General features: G+C 36.8%; 2 protein-coding genes across 6 annotated transcripts in view; one reads left to right on the top strand and one right to left on the bottom strand.

The window, feature by feature from the left end:
- Positions 1-19,498, bottom strand: part of EFCAB7 (EF-hand calcium binding domain 7) — a 30,361-nt gene extending 10,863 nt beyond the window's left edge. The window contains exons 1-9 of one of the 5 annotated variants that reach the window (XM_062581509.1): positions 19,158-19,498; positions 18,908-18,976; positions 16,176-16,363; positions 12,114-12,325; positions 9,739-9,825; positions 8,624-8,819; positions 6,959-7,083; positions 3,064-3,205; positions 699-808 (exon numbers count right to left, since the gene is read on the bottom strand). In XM_062581509.1, coding sequence (XP_062437493.1) covers positions 699-808; positions 3,064-3,205; positions 6,959-7,083; positions 8,624-8,819; positions 9,739-9,825; positions 12,114-12,325; positions 16,176-16,362 — 1,059 coding nt within the window. In that variant the 5' untranslated portion in view covers position 16,363; positions 18,908-18,976; positions 19,158-19,498. Of the gene's footprint in view, positions 1-698; positions 809-3,063; positions 3,206-6,958; positions 7,084-8,623; positions 8,820-9,738; positions 9,826-12,113; positions 12,326-16,175; positions 16,364-18,884; positions 18,977-19,129 lie in introns of all 5 variants that reach the window. The other 4 variants (XM_062581507.1, XM_062581508.1, XM_062581510.1 and 1 more) reach the window with 4 other exon arrangements.
- Positions 19,335-21,688, top strand: part of ITGB3BP (integrin subunit beta 3 binding protein) — a 33,610-nt gene continuing 31,256 nt past the window's right edge. Inside the window, exon 1 of the mRNA XM_062581516.1 lies at positions 19,335-19,419. Within this exon, the coding sequence (XP_062437500.1) occupies positions 19,415-19,419 (5 nt within the window). The 5' untranslated portion in view covers positions 19,335-19,414. The remainder of the gene's footprint in view (positions 19,420-21,688) is intronic.

Genomic DNA, 21,688 nt, shown 5'->3' on the forward strand with positions numbered 1-21,688 from the left:
AAACTCAAAACCAAAGTCAGCCGGAAGCAGGCTAACAAAACCCACTGAGTTTTGCATTCCCTCCCTGATTTAGCAACTCAGTTCAATTTGCAACAGAAACTTTGTATGTAAAAATTCACAAGTGACTTAGGGTTTTATAGGAAAGCTGAGTTCCCTGCAGCTTGGAAGCGGGAAATATCTTAATGCTGCAATTTCTCCTCCCTTACTTATGCAATAGGATAAGAATATTCAGTGCACAATTAAGTTTAAAACTATATATATGGCAGGGAGAAAGAAACTTAAAGGAAGTTTTAGCAAATGTGGCCTTTGAATTTCTAGAATACTGGAATACAGATGAGTTTCCACCAAATTTCTAGAGGTATTAGAGTATCTACATGAATAATCAGGAACTCAATACATATTTGTCAACACATCACTTGCAATTATAGCCCTCACAGGAATTTCATTATATTTCCAGATATGTGGCTTGCAATTCACTCCATCCAAAGGGCATAACTAAGACAGTCTTTAAATCTTCTGACTTTGCAGAAGTTCTGATAGTTTTGAAAGGGAATACATGTAGAACAAATGTTCTTTCTCTCTAGTCTGAATAGGTACCATTTGAATTTCTTCCAAACACATGGAAACTCACTCATATAGCACTTACACATACAGTTAAGTATAAAAATTAACATAGAAACAAAACGATAATATCTAGCCTCTTTATTTTGTTGTTCAGTAAAGCTCACAAGCTGTAGATTTTCTTGGCTTTCATTCTCCTTCAGAACATACAAAGCTGTATCCACTGACAACCAAGGACAAGATTTTCCTAAAAATAAATTAAAAAAAATAATAATTGCATAATTTTTTTCTTAGAATACCAAAGTATATCTTTCTATTATAATTATAACGTTTGTCCCTGTTAATGTAAGAAGAATCTATTATATGTTATTAGGATTTCTTTCCTAGTTAGACCTATCAAATAAATTGTTCCATGTTTTTTAACTGTTTTACAGATAACGATTACTACTAACAGTTCAAATATTAAGCCTTTTGATAGTTAGGGAAGCTATTTTCATTGTTTTCTACTATTAGTACAACATCATTATTTACTACTTTTCTTTATACTAAGATTCCTAGATACTTGCAATTAAATATACTAGCAAAAGTATATTATAAAATATTCTAGAAAACATTGTTAAACTCATCTTGAGTGGAAAACTAGATAATGTTCAAAAGCAAAACATTCTCAAGATGTAAATCTCTGAAAGAGAAGTTTCAATCACTTTAAATAGCAAGATCCTTCCACATGACATCACCATTTGTTTTCTATTTGTCTTAGGTTGGATTGAACTGGTGGCCTGGTCTTAAATACTTTGCATAAATACCATTTGAATCTCTGGGTTTTTTGTAGGTGCTCAGTCCCTGAAGGTAAACAATCAATGAGCTATTTAGGGGTCTTCAAGTTAATCAGTCTACAGCAAAACTATAAATGAAATGTAGGATATAGTTTTTCTTCAGGTAAAAATTCAGCGTGAATCAAGGATGCTAAACAGTGGCTACACACAATATAAATCACATATGCCTTTATTAAAACTTCAGAGAAAAATTTGAGCTTTCATAAAAGAGTAACTGCTCGCTAACAGATAAATTTTTGCTTTACCTACCAGTATTATGCCTTCCTCTTCGCAAAAAAAAAGTGTAAAGATATTTCTATTTACAGCACAGTAATGTTGTACAGATGAACAACGTTTACAAAATACAAGTAATGATTCTTTTAGGCACAAAGAATGTCTGGACAATGCTGCAGCTGTCCCCAAGGCACAGCTTAAGTGGGGAGAAGGAGAGAGAAGAGGAAAAAGAGAAAAGGCAGGAAAGCTACTAGAAGAGCACTGGGATATTCTGTTTTTCAAATTTATTAGTCTCAGACCATTTTTCCATCTCATTACAAGTCCTCTTGATCAGCTTCCCATTTAATCAGGTGGAAAATGACTACTTTCTGTCAATTATTTGCAGAAAAGATTTTATTCTCAACCTCAGTCAGAATAATCTGTGGCAGAACAATAGCGAATCCAGATGATACTAAAACACCTTTGGGATGTAATAGCTTCTGTTTCACAGGATTAAAGGGAAAATAACCTATTTGTGGAGAAAAATATCTCCAAGGCAGCAAAAGGATAAAGCCCCTTGGTAGATTACTGGGGAGAACAAAGCCTACTGCTTTGGGGAAAACGGAGCACAAGGGTTGACCAATATCAGGTGCATCTAATGCTAGGAATTAGATGCAGAGACAAAAATTTTAAGACAAAAATTAAAATAGGCATATTAAGCTATAAAACCCTCAGAGAAGATTCATAATTGAAGTGTCAATTAAAAAAACATAACCCACACTAAGTATATACAAAAGCATTTGCTGTATAGAGTACAAGATCTCTCAGGTAATACTCAAGAGGTTTTGTATTGTTAGTTCCCATAAAATACATCAACACCTTAAAGAGAGATACTGCAAATAGTGCTAACATTTAAATTTTGGAAAAGAAACTCTTAACAAACATACAGTCAAAAGTAGTATCTCCATAATCTTAAAATACTCAGCAAAAATGAAGTACATAAATAACACTTTGTGTCTGGAACAGACACTGCAGCACCAAGAATCTAAGAGGCTGGCTGACTGTGAGAAGAAAGATAATGGGCTTAACTGATTTTCACTGCTCAGGCAGTGAGAACAAGAAGAGTAAGCAGAGAATGTAGTTTGACAAGAAAGTTATATCTTTAATAGGACTCTGTCAACAGAGAAAAGTGCTATAGTATCTAGCTGAATTTTTTAAACTAGCTATTGTGACAAATAACAGTTTTGATAACTTACGGAAAAACAGTTCTCTGCTTTTCCATTAGTATGGGAAGGTATGGTCAGTATATAGTTAGTTTCATAGCAGTCCTGACTTTCTGTTCTCTGCAGGTGTTTATGTGTGCACATATGTGTGTGCGCGCGCGTGCATGCATGTGCGTGAGATGTGTCAGTAGGAGAGAAAAAGCATTTTTTTTAAAGAGGAAAATTCTCCAAACAAAACCAAGTATGTTTACCTTCTACCTGACAAAGGTTTAAAGGCTTGACGGTAATACATACGGTAGACCTCTGAGGTAAATGCAACTTGTATTTGTGATTAATGATTTCACCATCATCTTCTAAGTAGAAGCATCCTTTGGACTGTGCACAATGCCATTCCTGGAAACCAAGAAAATATTAGTTGTTGTCTTGATCTTTGATCAAGATTAAAGATCTTTCTCTTAAACGTATTAATTCGATGATCTAATATCATTTTGCAAAAGAGAAACAAAATCATTATAGGAATATTGTATGCCTTGAGGAGTGGAAGGTTTTCTTGACTTTGCTTCCCTGGCCTTGATTAAATCCACTAATTACTAATATTTACTTTCACATTTACTATCCATTAGTTACTTTCCTAGCAATGGAAGATACTGTTTCTGAGCACAGCTTAGCAGGCAGAATCTTTCAAATTAGTCTCAGCACACAGCTCTGCTCAGGAGCCTGAATCTTTGCTTAGGGTTCAGCACAACAAGTAAACTAACGAAGATTTAAGAGACAAGTTTGTAAAAAAGGGAGAGTGGCTGCATGTAACTCCCAGTAAGGAAGGATGACCACTAACTCATTCTAAGGCCAAGTGGTCTTCATCAGAGCGCTACATTTATTTCCATGCTGCTAAAAAATCAGTTTTCATTACAAAGCATTTACCCTCAGTTTACAGTGCTTTACACTCACTGACCTAAAGGTGTCAGGCAAGAACTGGACTTTGCTAGTGCAAGTATATCTGGGATGCCAAGTAACACACTTGGTAACACACACAGCTTCTAGATTTCTTTACTTAGAACTATATTTCTTTATCCAGAAGTCTTCATTTCTTAAGAATATAAACTTCTCAGGAACTCATGGGTTTAAGAGCCTTCAGTCCTCTGCCACAGTTTTGCCACTGATTTCTATGGGAACTCTTGGCAGTTCCCATTCAAACATTACTGAATTCATCTTCATGATACGTAAGCTTGTATCTTGATATTTAAGATGTATCTTGAGGAAAATCATCCCAGGTATTGGCATACCTGGACATACCAGACAGACACCGCAGAATGTAACAAATAGATCTTTGATTCTACATTTTGCCTAAGAATTGCTTTTATTTTACCAGTTTCACCAAAACAACACAAACTCAAAAAAAAAAAAAAAAAAAAAAAAACAAAAAAACAACAAAAAAAAAAAACACTCCACACTAAAGGAATAAAATATATCATCTTTAACAAAACATTACCATGAATAAATACTGAGCATTTCAATTCTTACAGAACTGGGAACTATCTTAATCTGAAAGTACTTTATTACTATGGTAAGACCACCCTGTCCTGTCCAAAATGTCAAATGAACAGCAACAATTATTTCAGCCTCAGTACTCCAATAGTTTGGGTAGCATAACGCATCATCCTGATTTTACATGGTCCACAGAGAGCAGTTTTGCCCTGTTTGCTCATCTTCCATTTTTCTAGTGTTATTTCACACGACAGATAAAAATTTCCTGCAGTTTTGCATTCACGTAAGTGATAGATGCTGTTAACATAGGGACATTAAATAATCCAAATAAGTAGGCAAAACATCTCAAGGAACAAAGTCCTTGTTAAGTTATGATCAACAGGAAGCAAGAGTTTAACAATGCTTTAGGAATCATTTACTAAACTGTTATTCTTGCAAGGAGCATAAGGTGGTGCTATATTCTCTAAACTATCAGTGTCACAGTACAAAAGGAACACAGTCTTGGGAAGTCACAAGATTTTCTGGAAGGAAGGATGTGAAATGTAAAGGCACAAACTTAACAAATAATAGCTAACATAGTGGGAAATGTTCTTATTAGAAATGTTAATGTTAAAGAAATGTTAGGGGTAGCTGCTGCTCCCTGTGCTGGTCACTGCCCAAATACTGTATTCTAATGCTGTTAAAATCTAAGTCATTATGGGAACTATCCACACACTTATGCATAATTTCAAATAAAAAGACTCTTCTGCGATACTTCTTTTGCATTGTGTACATGAGTCTTTCACTGACTTCAGAAGAAGAAAATGCAAAGGTTAGATTCCTTAGCAGGGATAATTTGTTTGTGATGGTTTAGTTACCCAAAGCAGAGAGAGCATTTTAGAACATGATACACTGCTTTCACTTGTTTTATTAATGTCTTTTAATCTTGATTAAAATCTATAAGTAGAAGAATACTTTGGCAACATTTTAAAATTGTGTTAGCCATGTTTTATTTAAACATCGATCAACTACAGTTGAAGCCCAATAGTTCAGCATGTCGTTTATGCACATCTGTTATACTTACGGAATTGTCTATTTTTTGTGCCTAAATTTATTTTGAAAGCTTTGAACACGTCACACAACTCCACTGACAAAAAGAAAACAAATGGAAGAATTGTACTGTGTTACAAATACATTTCAAGCTTTCTGGTTTTAAATTTAGATGTTCATAGTTCTTTTGAGTTCTAATGTATTTTTCTGTCAGAACTGCAACTTTGGCATCAGCCCAACTTAATGATAACAATATTTTCTTACTGTCCCCAAAAGACTGTGGAAAAAAGTATTTCTGAATATAAGATTAATGAACAGAATTTCTCTGCTGTTAGATACTGATCCACAGCCAAAATAAACCACTGTGCATCTGTTCATTGATTGTGATGGGATCTGTATTGGGCCTTTAATAGTTAGGGTTAAAAAAAAAAACACATAGCAGTTCTACTTACATCTACTTACATTTATTGACTGATTTAATTTTTATATGATGCTAATCAACAGTAATCGATATCTGCAGCTGCTATTTTCAATCAGCTCTTTACTTGTTTGTAAAAGGAAAGACAGATCCAATATTGGAAACTTTGAGATGGTTTTATACACTACATATCACGTTTGAACAAGGTGAAATTGCAGGTTAAATTGCATGGAGGTCCAGATACCTAAACAGACTGCAAAAAATTCCTTTGAGATTATGTTTTTAAATTTTAATATAGAACAAATGTCACTATATAGCAATGGCAAAGATATAAAGGACTTCAGAGTTCAATAACAAATACAGAGTTGTTACTTGAAACAAAAATGTAACTCATGAGAACAATCAGTTCAGTTTTCCAACAGCAGTTATACTATGTGGTCATAACCATTTTTTCCCTTTTATACAAAGGTCTCAAGGTGCACATTTTTAATGTATCCTAGCGGTTTCCAGTTAATGTTTTATATTTCTATAGCTATTATTTTCTGTTGAAAGAAAACTAGTAAAGGTTGAGTCAAGAAAGCAAAAACAAAGGAAAAAGATCAATATTAACACTCTACAAATATTGACTTAGCAAAGTGATTTTGTTGTCTTTCTCTCACAGGAATTTATATTGAATGAGTGATTTATTTAAACTAAAATACTGATAGAACATATTAGTCTAAATAAAAATCAATATTTTCAGGCTACAGCATATATTTACAAATTAATGCCCTACAAACTGAATATGCTTGGAATCTGTTATTTATTTCCAATTACCTTTCATATAAAGGTTTATGATACACAATCTTTCAGACTACTTAAGCATTTAAAGTTCTCACCAAGCTAATAAATTATTCAATTTTAAATTTCTCAAAAAGTCATTAAATGTTTTATCCAACAGTGGTTTCATTTATAAAAAACACAATTCGTTCTATTAAACCTTCACACCTGAAAGATTATTTTCAATAACTAAATGTCAGCAAAACCAACAATATATAAAAATGTTAATAATAGTATATATCAAGAAACATCTCAGTAGTGTATAGCTGCCCTTGACAAACTATTAATAAAACATAAGAAAAAAATCAGAGAAAAATGGTTTCTTATTTAAAATGCAATAACATAGGTGCCTAGAGGAAAACAGCATAATTCAATAGGACTGGCTTACATAATACCTTTAATGTGTTTAGCTCAATTAGCTTTGCGTTTCTGTTACGACTGGCACTCATGCTGATAGTGGCAGAAATGGATGCTTTGCAACTTCGAGCTGATGAGGGTCTTGAAGAAATTCTGCTATCCCCTATAAACACAGAAATTCAGTTACAATCAAATTATTTCATCCCTTCTAGTACTTACAGTGCTATTTCTTATAAAGTCTTACATTTATACATACACAGAGGAAAAACTGGACGACAAAACTTCAGTGAGATAGGCTGACTCCCCTTGTAATTATTCAATACTTAATCACTGATGAGCCAAACATTTTTACTTCTCTGCTTGTACACCCCAGATGAATGGGCATCTGAATAACAGAACTTTGGAATCCAAATCTGCCTGGAGGACAAGAAATTGCTACCACATGATCCAGACCTTGAGATTAATATAAATTGGTCATAACTGGGTACATCTATCTGACTTCTGATTTAAGTTACTTTCTTCTTAAGACAATGTAGTTTCCCTTCCAGATAGCACATCACTTGTGCACCACTGATCCAGAAGTTTACTTCCAAATCTTTACCTCCCAGTTCCTTAAGTTGGGGCAACTCTGCTAGAGCAACTGTTAATTTAGCCTTTACTTCCTCTCTTGTCATCTTTGTACTTCTTCCAATTTCATCAGTATTTTTGCTTGAATTGCAACAACTTAAATAGTACACTCTATCTACAAATGCAAATATTTCATACACAGTACCCTTACAGTCTTTCAGCCTGTAGTCTTTTCCCAGTTTGGGAAGGTTCTTAAGTACATTTGTAAGTTCAATCACAATCAATAAGAGAGTTTAAAGTTCTTCCTGAAAAGGGGCCTCAATAATTGGAAGAAAAAGAAATAGACTGTTCACTTATTGATACACAGTTAAGGCTTCACCTCCTATCAAGGAAGGAAACAAATAATTCGCCATGTTGCAACATCTGCACACTCATTTTCTTTCTTTCCTTTGGACTGTGTCACATCTGTAACATGACAGTCAACCAATTTTAACCCTTGAGAATTCAGTAGCTTCAGATCACAGAAGTGGCCAAAGTCCATTTGAACACAGGAGTCAGATATACTACTGAGACATTTATATGACTGCCACACCAGAAATAAATAACAGTCAAAGACGTCCTCACTAATCTGAGAAAAATTAAGCAAATACTCAATTATTTGTTGACCCAGAAAATGAACTCTAACAGAATGAAAGTTCCCAATATGAAAAATAAACACACAGAATCACAGAAGAGTCGAGCCTGGAAGGTACCTTTGGAGATAATTTAGTCCAACCCCTCTGTTCAAACAGGGTCACCTAGAGCACATTTCCAAGGATTGCGTCCAGTCAGCTTTTAAGTATCTCCAAGGAAGAAGACTCCAAAACCTCTCTGGGCAACCTGTTCCAGTGCTCTGTTATACTCACATTCTGTCTCATGTTCAGACAGAACTTCTTGTGTTTCAGTTTATGCTAGTTGCTTCTAGTCCTATCACTGGGCACCACTGAAGAGTCTGGCCCCATTCTCCCTGCACACTCCTTTCAGATATTTATTTGCACTGGTAAGATCCCCCTCCAGCCTTCTCTTCTCCAGACTGAGCTGTCCCAGTTCTCTCAGCCTTTCCTCATATGAGAGATGCTCCAGTACCTTAATCATACCTTTCATTGGTGTAAGTTTGTGATCAGTTTTCCTTGAGACTCTTGGTGATGGTTTAGATACTGGCAATGTGATCCCTTCAGAGGAAGTTTCAGCATGACTTCCAAACTGCTGACACCTCAGTCGACTGTCAGTTTCCAGTTTCTCTAGTGCAGTCTGGCAGCACTGCTCACTGGTTCTCATATATAAGTCACAAAACTTTAGACAGTAAAAAGTAAACTGGTAAGCAAAACTTCTTTCTCACAATTTTAAGGATTAAAACATAACATTCGTAGCAGAGGATAGAACATGAGATGGAATGTATTTTCTCTTCACACACAACATTACTTTTATTTTCACCAACCAGAGTGACCATTCTCAAATAACAGTAAAACGGAGCCATGATTCAATGGGGAGGTCACAATATTGAATGAAAGTGAAGTGTGACTTCCAGCCTAGGAGATTATTTATATTTCTTTCTGGACATTTACAGCTTTATATATATATACATACATATATGTATATATATGTGTGTGTGTGTGTGTGTGTGTGTGTGTGTGTGTGTGTGTGTGATTTTTAGTAGGTTTTTTTCACTATAACATCAATTTATGGCACAAATCTTTGTGGGCTTTTTACACTGCTTAAAACTTAGTCATTGCTTAGACATGCTGCTACAATAACATAAAACTGAAAAGAGATTGCATCTTGAAAATTAGATTAGATGCTCAACATGTAAAATAATTTCCCACACACGAAGAATTACGTTACAGACACTACAGTCCTCACTGATCAGCTAAGCTTGTTGTCAGTTTTCATCTTTATCCTGCATTGCTTCAACTCTAACCTTCATTCATGCCATTAGGCTTCACGCTGACTCTGCCTAATACATGAGGTTCACTTGTAGCAAGTGCCCTTTCTAAGTATAATAGCTAGGCAGTACATTGTGGGATGAAGCAAAGGAGGCAGGACTCTCATTTTAGTCCTTGGAGAAATACAAAGCAACCCATGCACCATTACACAGGCAGATCAAAACAAATAAAAAAAACCAATCATCAATGGGCCAACACATGGAGGTGTTATCTATTGCATTTAATTATGCCAATAACACTAAGCACAGAAAACATCACTGTTTTCATACCTTATTGTAGTCAAGTTTGCCACTGCTGTTAAAATCAGCCAGTTTAGTAATGGCATTCACTTCATCCGGAGTCATTTTTTCACCTCTCTGCAACAAATAACTCTGTTTTAGCTCTTGATCAAGAACAGTATTCACCATTTTGAATCACCAGAATAGAGGTCAACCACGTCTTTTTTTAAAAAAAAAGAGGGGGGGAGTATGTCCCTACAATGCTACTAAAAACTGAACAGAATTGTATCAGTTCATGCAATTTTGTGGTGTCTTACAGAAACCCACCATGAATGATACTTTCATCACTTTCAGAAAGTCTTCCTTAGGGCTGGAATATCTCAGACATTGTTTATCTATATTGTAGCATGCTAACCACCAAGATCTAACTTCATAGTACTTTATTTCACTCACTCACTTGAACTATCCTATTATGCCTACAGTGGGTTAATCTACATTCACAATTCAGTGCACTGTAAGGCCTATTCTCAGGCATGAATTTGTCTTGCATTTTTACTTGGAGTCATTGGTGTGAAGTCAAAGCTGTTTCTTCTTGTTGGAACCAAGGTAGAAGTTGCACACCATAACACCATCTGGAGTGCCTTACTTTCAAGATGGGTACAAAGCACATCTTCCATAAGGTCCTCCAGCAATTTTCTCTACACACATAGGCATGATTGTTAATAATGACAAGGCAATATGCGATTGCTATACAGAAATCTGTTTCACATCACCTTTAGGTATGGATTCATGCTGCATACCTAGGACTGATAACTGACGCAGACTTTATTGTTAGTAGATGTGGTGTGGACATACAGTCCTGGATCCACAACAGACTGTAACAAATCAGACCCTGGTCCTCCCCTCATTGCACAGCACAAGTTGCTAATGTAAACATGTCTAATGAGTTCTTCATTTGAATCTCTAAAATGATGCACTAACTTTATTTAACATTACGAAGTTTAAAGTCTACAGTCTAACTCAAGATCTGTTCCTTCTGTCTTGTGTTATATACAAAACATTTCTTTATCATTGCAACTGTATCTTTTTGTTCTTGCAGAATAAGGATTAAATATTCTGTCACCATGTCTGAACTCAAAAAATGATCTGATGTTTCTTGTGGTTGACCTAATAAAACAAAATGTAAACTTTTTATTCTTTCAATCCCAGTCTGCGCTCCATTATGTTTCCTTAAAATCCTGTCATTCTCACTTTTAAACACTTTAGTAAAATTCTAGTACTGGTCCATTTTTAATTGTCACTGCTCCTTAGTGTTTGAGCTACATAAGATAATTGGCTTTTACAATGGAGGGCTTTTTTGTTTGTACAGAGCAAAAAGCTGACAGAACAGAGAAAGAAAATTACTATAATTTTCTGTAGTACAAAACTTGTATAGTTTAGTTAGAATATCAGCTTTGTACTAACTTGGAAGACTTTTGCTTTGAGAGGATTTTTTGCTTGTTTTACAGATCCTCTCTGGACCTGAATTTTAATGCTGTCATACTCTTTAAAGTTCCAGCTCCTAGAATCTCATGACTTCACAAAAATCTCACTTGCTACTTTAAAAACTGCTTTTCTATCCTTTGTGATTATACAATAAAACCTAAAAACATGGTTACAGGTCAGTAGCTAAATAAAACATTCCAGATCATCTTAAATGTCATTATTCTAAGCCCTACTAATGATATGCATTTTTTTGTACCCTTTGAGTTGACAACATATAATCTCTAACAAAAACTGACTCACCCTTGGAGAAGCTTATATGAAGACCTGAAGAACTAAATAAAAGGTCCTGTGGAATCACTGGAGTGACAGAACGTGTCATAGTTGTGATTATTAAAGCTCTGATCTTAATATTTTAGGCAAAAGGTACAGACATTATTTTTTAACTTTGTATCTTAACATGCATGAACAAACTTGTTACAAGAGAATAGTAAATGTATGAATTTTATCAATAAAGCTAATGTTATAATCCTAAAGGGCTGCAGAGGGGTCCTGTAAAGAACAGAGGGATTTGCACTGACAGAACCCAGTAAGAGCCACATTGATTCTCTTCTGTTGCTCCACTGCCGTACAGATAGGATTTGTACAAAATATTCTTTTGAAATATTAAAAATACTCTTCTACTAATTCTGATCTTCAAAGAGCAATTGCTGAAAGGGACAAATAGGTTACCAACTACATGATTGTAAGTGGAGAGGGGAAGAAAAAGACCACAAATAACCTCAGAAAGTTAGACATAAAATTGGGAAAAAAAATCACGAATCAGCTATTGACTCTTTTGATCAGCAACATGTTATTACACATTTAGAATAGTTTCATTATCCAATTTCCAAAATCTCTACTAATGGTTAAAACCAGAAATTTAAGTTTTCACTGATACTTACTGTTGTAAGAATTTTATAAAGTTCATCATGTAAAATATATCCAGAATTATCTGTATCTATTTTTCCAAATGCTCTGAGCAGTTCAGTTTTCGTAGCTGTTTTTTCTTTTTTTAAGATAGTACAAAAATCATCAAAAGTCAGTGTAGTTGTTTGTGAAGTCCAGTATTTATTAAGTGTCTTCTGAGAGGGATTTCTTCCAGCCTGTTGAAGTACTGAACAATAAAACACAATATTAACTATGTATTTGAGCTGTCAGTATCAATAAAGAATTTTCTCAAATCATCCTTTAATCACTTCATATAGTCAAACATTTTCTTTAAAACACAGTCGATCCATGGGAAAAGCAGCTTGGAAAGACAGCTTTGCTTAACACAGACATAATCCACATTCAACTGACACAGACTTAATGCGACCTTCCCTAGCCCTTCAATTCAGTGGTTTGCACGAGAGAGGTCAGAGCAGAGTAGCTCCCCAGTGTATTTCTCTGAAAAGAGTCATGAAATAGGCAGCACCCAGCATTCTAGGCCACTCTCCCAAACTATGATCCAGCAGAGAGATGATAAATGGTGCACTGCTGAGAATGATGCATACTTTTCTGTAGGAGAAGAAAGGAAGAAACCAGAAAGCAGTTTGACTTTTTATAACACAAAAATACCACAGGCAGTGCAGTAGCCAATATCATTTTGCTTATTGGCTCTGATCTGCATCTTTATCTTACTTATGTACACTGTCCTATTAAACTCGCTGGGACAACTTCCTTAAATAAAGTCAGCAGGACCAAATCATTAATTAGGCAAAATACTTACTAACTTGAAGCATAGAATCTCCTCCCCAAGTGACAAGTGTAAAACTCAGTTCAGAGTATATAATCTACAGACTTAATATCAAGAACTTATTACTTTGTCAGTGTGAAGGTGTTGCGTTAAATTGAAATTAAATTCAGAGAGCCTATCTGAAACAGTCTGAGCAAATGCCTTTAAATCTTTCCTGATAAGCATTTTAGGGAAATTGAAGAAATTCTTCATCTTTACTTAGGTTGGCAGTTTGATTTTTAGCCAGCTGAACAATGACCAAATCTATACTAGCTGAGAGCAGTTCAGTAGCATCTGTGAAATGAGGTCGTGGTATCATTATAATTCTCAATAGGCAACTGTGTCACCATAAAAACAAACAAACAAAACCAGACACCTTTGTTGCTAATCTCAGATGGAATGCCAAGGACTAAATAAAGATTTCTGCCCTGTCACCTCTACAAGCGCAGTCAGGAGAATACAGCAAAGCCTACATCTTCATCCATGTGACACTTGGGCACACAGCAATTGTTTAAGGATTTCTGCATCAAGGTCAGCCAAGGAAGGGCAATTACTCTACATGTTTGGTTATGTGGATAGCAGAGTTTCCTGGAATGTCAACATAGCACAGTACTCACATTTAACAGAATATTCTTTGAATATATGGCAGTTCTATATTTTTAGACACCCTGGGAGACAGCTCTTGCTATACAACACACCTCGCAAGTTTGTATTTTTGAGAGTTCAATTAGACTGCCTTTTTTATTTATATTTCTTCACAAATTAATTCTGCTAATTTAAGTAACATTACAGTAAAGGTAATGAAAGATTGCTGTGAATAAGTACAACTCCTACAAGTAAAATTTTGCTGTGTCAATCTAAGTGAATATTGCACAGTTCAGCTTATTAGCAAAACAGCCTGTAACCACAGATGCTTCAACATTGGCACCATTTGATACTATGCTGGCATGTACTTAACTCACAACATCAATCTATAATTATTTCACTCTTAATGCTTACAAATCTAAAAGAAATGAGTTCACACACATCTCTGAAAAGACTGGGAGCTTGACCCACTAATTGCCCTTTTTAAGTTGACCTTGAAACCAAAATGCCCAAACACTTGCTGTGCACCAAAGCGGCATATGGATAGAGATGAAAGATGAAGCATATATAAAAGACATGCCATTTGTTCACACCACTCCTATTTTAAAATCCAGATTATCCAAAACTGTCATTAGGATGTTATAAAGGCACTTTTATTATAGCCTAGAAAGCCTGGATAACACCAAGTCTCAGGTTGAAAGAGTGTTCTTGCTAAAGGGTAGGTTTTCACATACTGGAATAGGGAAAGAAGCTACAAACTTCACTACATCCAAAATGTATACTCCACTATTACAGTTGTGACTTTTAACACAGAGCTCTCAACTCTTTTAGGCACAGACAATGCAGCTATTAGTGAGAAATACTTGCATGTGTGTTCAGAAAATATGTGACTATTAGAATTATGATCTGACTAAACGATTTGATAACATAGCTTGTTTTTGTCTTTAGTTGTTGCTTGTTTTTGGAATACATTAATTCTGCAATGCTGTAATACACATACAGATACTCTGACAAGATGACTTTGGAAAGCAATGTATACTATCACTAGTCCCAAGTGAACTGTGAGCTGGACTCTGAAACCTGTAAGATCAAAGTAAAAATCATGATTTTTTTTAAATGATGCATTTGGATTCTTTTTATCCAACCGAAGGTTTATATTTTCATGCTTTCTTTGACAACTATATGATCTAGAAACATTTTTTTTCCAGTAAAGCAACCTAGAACTTTCACATAATCACAAAACTCCAGATAGAAAATAGGATTGAAAGACACTTCATGGGTCACCTAATACAATCCCATGATACTATGTGCAACTATGAATAATCTTTTTGCATAAAAGGTTTGAAGTGCCCTCAGGAAAAAAAATGGTAAGACATACCCTACAACTCCTACAACCACAAGATTTAGCAAAGTTGACATATTTGCTTGAGAAATTTTAGCTAGAGTAGTAAAATCTATTTCACAAATTAAACCTACCCAGTTAGTAAGATAGGGAACTAATTAAAATTATAAATAAATCTATTTCCAATACCCAGCCCTAAATACCTTTTTGGTACCTCTTTTTTTTTTTTTTTTTTTTTTTTAGTAAACTGGTTTATAATTTTCCTTAGTAATTTCCATATAAGGAACTTTGATATTTCATATTTTTGCAAAACATTTTTTTCTAAGCTCCACAACTCCTGATCAAGTTTTAAAATCTGCTAAAACTTTTATTTATCAGAATTGAAGCATTCAGTGATTTTTTTTCCTGTCATACTACTGACAATGATACCACTTATACACAAATATAATGTTGAGGAAAAAATGGAAACTTCTGATCTCCATCTAAGGGAACAGTTTAATCTAGTGAGAATATAAATAATAATAATTCTTAAGAAACACAAATACATGAAATAGTCCATTTTGTCACATAAACTCAGTATAGAAAAGGCAATATTTTCACACATTACTCAGAAAAAGTGTCTGAGAACTGATCTGTGAGATCAGCTTTAGAGGTGGTAAACTACCACACCCAGATCTCCAATAACCACCTCCTCATGAGTCTGCAAACCTCTGTACCAAGTGCTGGCAGTTACCAAGATGATTTACAATGTTGGGGCACTTGTCCACTATAAACTGACTGAGACTAACTCACTAAATCATTTGTCAGAGACAAGAAAACAATTTTTCGCAGAAATGTCATGGTCAAAAAGCAGTACTTAGGCCCACCTCAAGTAAGCAACAATGCTATCATCAAACTTAGTGCTGTTAAACAATGCATTTAGGTCCCCTGTCAGCTGGTATTGACTTTTGTCCATTCAGACTAGTGATTTACAGACGAAAAGCTCTGTATACTATTCCCAATTCCACAAACCATCCATTACCTAATAACAAAGATAAAGAATTTGAAGAAAATGAAAAATATTGAGGAATGGTAGTTTCTATAAACTGAAAAATCACTGTGTGATATATTTTATAATGGGTACACAATGCAAATGTCTTTAAAGATAGAGCTAACAATGCCTGAATATCTAAACTCTACCTAAAACTCCTGAAGTCCTTAAAATAGCTACACATTAGTATATCCTACACATTACGATATTCTCTCTACTGAATTGCTGACTGCTGTTTACTAACTGCAATCATCACATACAATAGTTACAGGGAAAAAAAATCTACTCATTACCTAAACAGAGTTGTTCTTTTGATTTAATATTTTCTAAACTGCTTTTTAAAACAGCTAGATAAGCTGCTCTGCAGTTCATATAAAAGATTTCTTCTTCTGAATGCTGGGACTTCTTTGCTCGAGAACTTTCTGTGTGTGTGACTTTCTGAACGGAGAGGGATGCATTATTCCCAGGACCGCTGGCCATTCTGTGAAGAATACAAGCACATACAGAATTTGTTACTCTTTCACCTGTTTAATAATGTCTCTGCTTTGTTGTCTGAAGCACAAATTACCTTAACCTCTAGGTTGTATCCTTCCCAATCTCTTAATCTGGGATAAGAATACTTACCTACTTTTGTAGGTCCACACATGAAAACAACTTGAGCTCTAACTGTCACTCACAAATTGCTTTTTATTGGCATTAAAAGATTTCATTTTATTGCATTTTATTTTCATTTCTGACATTTGACATCACAGTTCTTATACAGTCATGTTACCTGAACTATATTAGCAAATTTTCAAGTTATTATCTGAGGTAAATCACTGATATCCATAATTTCCACAGAATTTCCACTCCTGCCAAATTAATTAATTACTCCTAAAGACAGAAACAAGGGGGAATTTGTATAGAAGGGTGCTTGCTGCCTCTGATGCTTTTACTAGCGTTGTCTGGGCCTAGCATGATTTGTCACAATGGTAAAATGCACGAACATACGAATGACTGCTTTGCTTTTAGTGCCACTGATTGTTGCTACCAGTCAGAATGACCTAGCAGTAGCAAAGACTCAATGTTTCTTTTTAGTAAAAAACAAACAAACAAAAAAACCCCACTAATTAAACATGGCCACAGCTTGAAAGAGGCACAGATTCATTTAATAGGCTATTTCACTGAACAGTGACAACAAAGTACATACTGTTAGGAATGGACACTTATCTCAACGGATGGAGCTTTGTGGCTGCATGACCATGATGGACTCATGTTGAGTTGGATTCTGCGTTATGCTGCTTGATGCGTTACAGTAGAGTAAAAGCATCCTTTGTCCTCTAGTGAAAACTGTATGTGAGTGACTTTATGCTGGACCGTGTATTTGTCAGGCTTTCCTTCCCTAGTCAAGCTTCTTATTACTGAATAATTGCCATGGCTAGAGAAATTTTTAGTAGAGGTTTTAGTTTAATAGAGGTTTAGAATAATTTTTATATTGTGAAGCTTTTCTTTGTCCTCCCTCTCGGGTTGATTTTCGTCTTCCCAAACCTGAATTAGGTAGCAGACCGAGTAGTTTTATACAGTATCAATATAGACAATATCTAATGTAAAACATTTGCTAGCTAAAAAGAAGTGATATATGATATAGTAATTATTAATTTGATTACACGTTTTCTTGCTGGTGCCAACTCCTCTCAGAAGAGATTTGTTTTGTTTTTACAATTATAACTCCATAAAAAGAATGGCTAATAACAAAACATGGCCAAAATTTTAATCCTTAATCCTTCAAGTATGTGCAGTTAAACACAAATTTACTTTTAAGATTTATTTAGATCAAATTAATAGAAATTAGTAAGTTTAAAGTTAAGCATTTGCATAAACTTTTGCATAACTTAGGGCCTTAAAGTACAAGGGCACTACCAGAAAATTTGTAAAAGAACAAAAAATTACGAAATGATTTTTTTCTAAATTATTGAAATGATTCAGTGCAGTAACTAACAGTGTTTGCTCACAAACGGCCAGTAAACTTCAACAGTGGTTTTCTGCTTTTACCAAAGGTGATTACAGTTTTTAGAGGGCCACCACAGAGGGACACTAAATCGTGTTGTACTGTTGGTCTCACAGCCTCTTGTATTATTTTACCCAATGTTGACTTCAAAAAATATATTCCGGTATAACAAATTGAGTATCTCAAGTTCAGCAACAAGACGACCACATCGTAGGGTCCCCTTCAGGACTCATTGGATTCCTACTCGGGAGGCCTAAATCACTCGCACCTTCTTGAGTTATATAGGTCTTTTACACATGGGAAAGAAAGATAATAATCGCTTATCATGGATGAAGTACCCTATTTATAATACACAGACCGCCTGCCTGACACTTTAATATTACACTGGCATTAGAAGGACCCCATAGGGACACTGTGATACAGTCTGGTTCCTGCAAACGAGTGTCACTATAATTAAGCACCAGTGTGACGCACACAAAATGAAAATGGGTTAAAGTCAAGGAGGAAAAGAAGAATAAATGTTAATTTTCCAGTTCTAGTTTATAAAATGTGAACTCTCGTTTACACTCCTTAGAATTCTCATTACCAAGACATTTTTTATGTTGGCTACACTTTTGCCAAGAAGTGCTGCCAATATGTTGCTCAGAAATCTGGTGAGTGATAGTTTAGTAATAGCACTACTTGCAGCCCCCTGGCTTGAGTCATTTTAAAATCTTGACTGGACAAATGAAGCTTTAGACAAAATAGACAGTGGGGAGCAATCCAGCCTCAGCTGAAGTAAGAGGTCAACACAGCCTAACTGTTACTCTCAGTTCTATTTTTTGTGATTTCAACATATGAAAATCATCTTCTAAATGGGAATTAAGTGGTACACTCCCTGGCAACACTAGCCTTTCCTGTTACAGGTTCAAGTCAGGGAGTTCACCTACAACCACAGCAAACAGCACATCGACAGGGAAGTTTCACACTGCTACTACTTAAAGCTTTTGAGCCCAAACACTCAGACCTCACTCACCCGTAATCAGGGAGCTCTCTTACCACATGAATTTTGTTATCTCTCTCTCCAGCTGGTGCAGAGATCTTCTTGGCCTGGATTTACAATCCAGCCTGGCACAAAAGACATTAAAATCACCTTCTTTCCCTTCTCCTCCTCCTCCTCTCCCCCCACCGTCCAAAGGGGATCGACCTCTCCTGCCTGCAGGTCTGGGAACTGCTCAGCCCTGCCCAGCTCCCGCCAGTCCGCTTTAGGCCAAGCCTCACCTGCGGCCCAAGCTGGCTTCGTACAAACCTTCCCGCGGGGGGAGGCCAGCCCGGCTCCCACCGCCGCACAGCCCGGAGTGCGGGGCGAGTGGGGCCCGGAGAGCTGCCTCCGGCCCCGCAGGCCTGATGGATGCAGGCTCCTCCGCCCCGGCCCGCCGCCGCCGCGCTTGTCCCGCCCTCCCGGGGCCGCGGACCGCCCTGGCAGCGCCGTTTCCAGCCGGCGGCGTTTGGCCGGTGCACGGCGGCAGCGCTAGGCGGGAGATCCGCAAGGCTCAAGGCGCCGCTATGTCGTAGGTATCGGGCGGGGGCGACGGGACGGGTACGCTTGGCTCCAGGCGCCGCTCTCGGCCTCCTCCTTCGCGGCCGCAGCTCCTGCCGCCGCGGGCGGCCCCTGAGGGGAGCGCGAGCGGCCGTTGGCGCGCGGGCGGCCGTTGGGCGGCCGTTGGCGGGGGGAGGGGCGGGGAGCGGGCGACCGTTGGCGCGCAGGGGCCGCTGTGAGGCGCTGTGGAGCGGAGTGTTTCTCCCCGGCAGCCTGCGGGTTTCCTACGAGGCGCTGAGTTTGTGTCCCGAGGAGAAAGGTTGCCCTCGGGTTATCCTGGAGCGGGGAGGAGCACGCTGCTAAGGGAGGGAGGAAGGAAGGATTCTCTCCCCCCCCCCGCCCCGCACCCCCTCTAATTTTTGTATGGGCCCTAGAAAATACTGAATACGGTGGTTCTGCAGGGCACGGCCTTGTCTGAGTGGAGTTTGGGTGGCTTTTGTATGAGTGAAGACCACTGGCATAGCTGGTGTTTCTGTCTGTTCTCTGCTTCCCCCTCTTCGCATGAGGGGCTTGCTTATCTCTCCACACGCCATGGAGGCCTTGTGGTAGGGAGTGGAAAGGGACAGAGGCTATAGGGCATGGATGGGCTGTGGTGAAGTAACACCTAGTTTGAACAGCTATTTCATGTGCTCTCTGCCGGCCTAGTATTTAGTGTCTGTTTTCAGTGAGACTTTGTCCGCTCAAATTGTTTCCTATTTGAATAAATCCTGTTCATGTCTCTCCTATTCTTTGCAATTTATCAAACGATAGAATGGATATGTGTATTTTTGCTAATCATAGAATTATAATGAAAAAAAAAATGTGTAAGGTGTTGCTGATTTCAGCACTGGCCAGGTGAGGCTATAAGATGCCATCCTCCTATCTGTATATAGACTTGGGCTTTACAGCTTCTTTACAGCTTCTTAATGCAGTTTCAAAGATAACTGTTACATTAGATTTAAGGTAGGTTCCAGCTTCTGCCTGTCTTTCTCTCAGTCACTGGAAATTAAAGTAATCATGCCGGAGAGTAGTTATGGAAAGTTTCTTATATAAAACACAAGCTTTGTTTTTGTTTTTTTTTTTTTTTTTTTTTTTGGTGATATTTAAGTCTGTTTCTCATTAGTTGCACATTGGGCTTAATTACTATTTGAGCTGAACATGGAAAATGACTGTATTCTTTCTGCTTTTCCAATTAATGAGACATTTTTGCTGGCCAATTTTGAAGATGAATCAGTGTGAACCATAGTTATTTTTCCAGTGAGAGCAGAAACTTAGGCGGAAGTTAACTGAAGTGGTCCAAAATGCATTACAATAATTCCTAGGGTATTTTTAAATGAAGGAGATATAGCCAAGTTGCTGATTCCATATATTCTTTTTGTGTGTGGGAGTGGAAGCCTATTACATTTGCACGCAACTGTTACCATTCCATTCATTCGTAAGTGAATTACGAAGGAGGTAAAGTTTGGTATATGTAAAGTTTTTTTTTTTTTTTAAATCTAAGTTGCATACCTAGACTCTCATTGTTGAGTAGTTCCTCAGACAAGTGGTTTCATCAAAACACTGTTCAGGAGAGTAAAGGTCTGCCAGTATCAGCAAAGGACTGATAGTATGACTTACAGTGGTAGATTAAAAATATGCTTTACTAGTTGTATTTAATTCTTTTAACCTGGTAAATATTATGGGCAAAATGTCTATTGCTAGGATATGCAGCTAGCTATAAACACGTACCGTCATACTCTGCGTAGTTAAGAAAATAGAGTAAGACCTGGTAGAGAATTTTTGAACCAATTCTTAGGTAGGAAACTTAGATAACTAACTAGTTTTATATAGTAATTGTTTGTGTGTAATTGTTCTGTTTCCTTTTCTTGTTCATTTTCTGACACTTGATTCTCCAGAGCCTGTCCAGCCATGTGAAAAAGATAAACTAAACTAAATCTGATGCCATTCCTCCATTTAATTCCCTAAAATACTTAGGAACTTTGCTCATACTATAGATGCATGTCTGGGTTTTTCTCCATGTTCATCTTTTGAAAGAGCTGAGAGAAATGCTTTTGACCAACCGGGTCCTCATGTTAGATGTCTGGATGAATTACCTTCCAGTGGCCTTATCCAGGAAGCAAGTATAGACTGAGAGAGCATAAATTTTAACTTATTTTGAATGAACAACAATTGTCCAGAGATTTTCCTGCTCCCGTTACGGCATCAGAGAGGGGATAGCTAACAACAAGCCCATGAACAAACCAGAGTACTGAGTAGGATGG

This window comes from Rhea pennata, chromosome 8, assembly GCF_028389875.1.
Source record: "Rhea pennata isolate bPtePen1 chromosome 8, bPtePen1.pri, whole genome shotgun sequence".
NCBI lineage: Eukaryota > Metazoa > Chordata > Aves > Rheiformes > Rheidae > Rhea > Rhea pennata.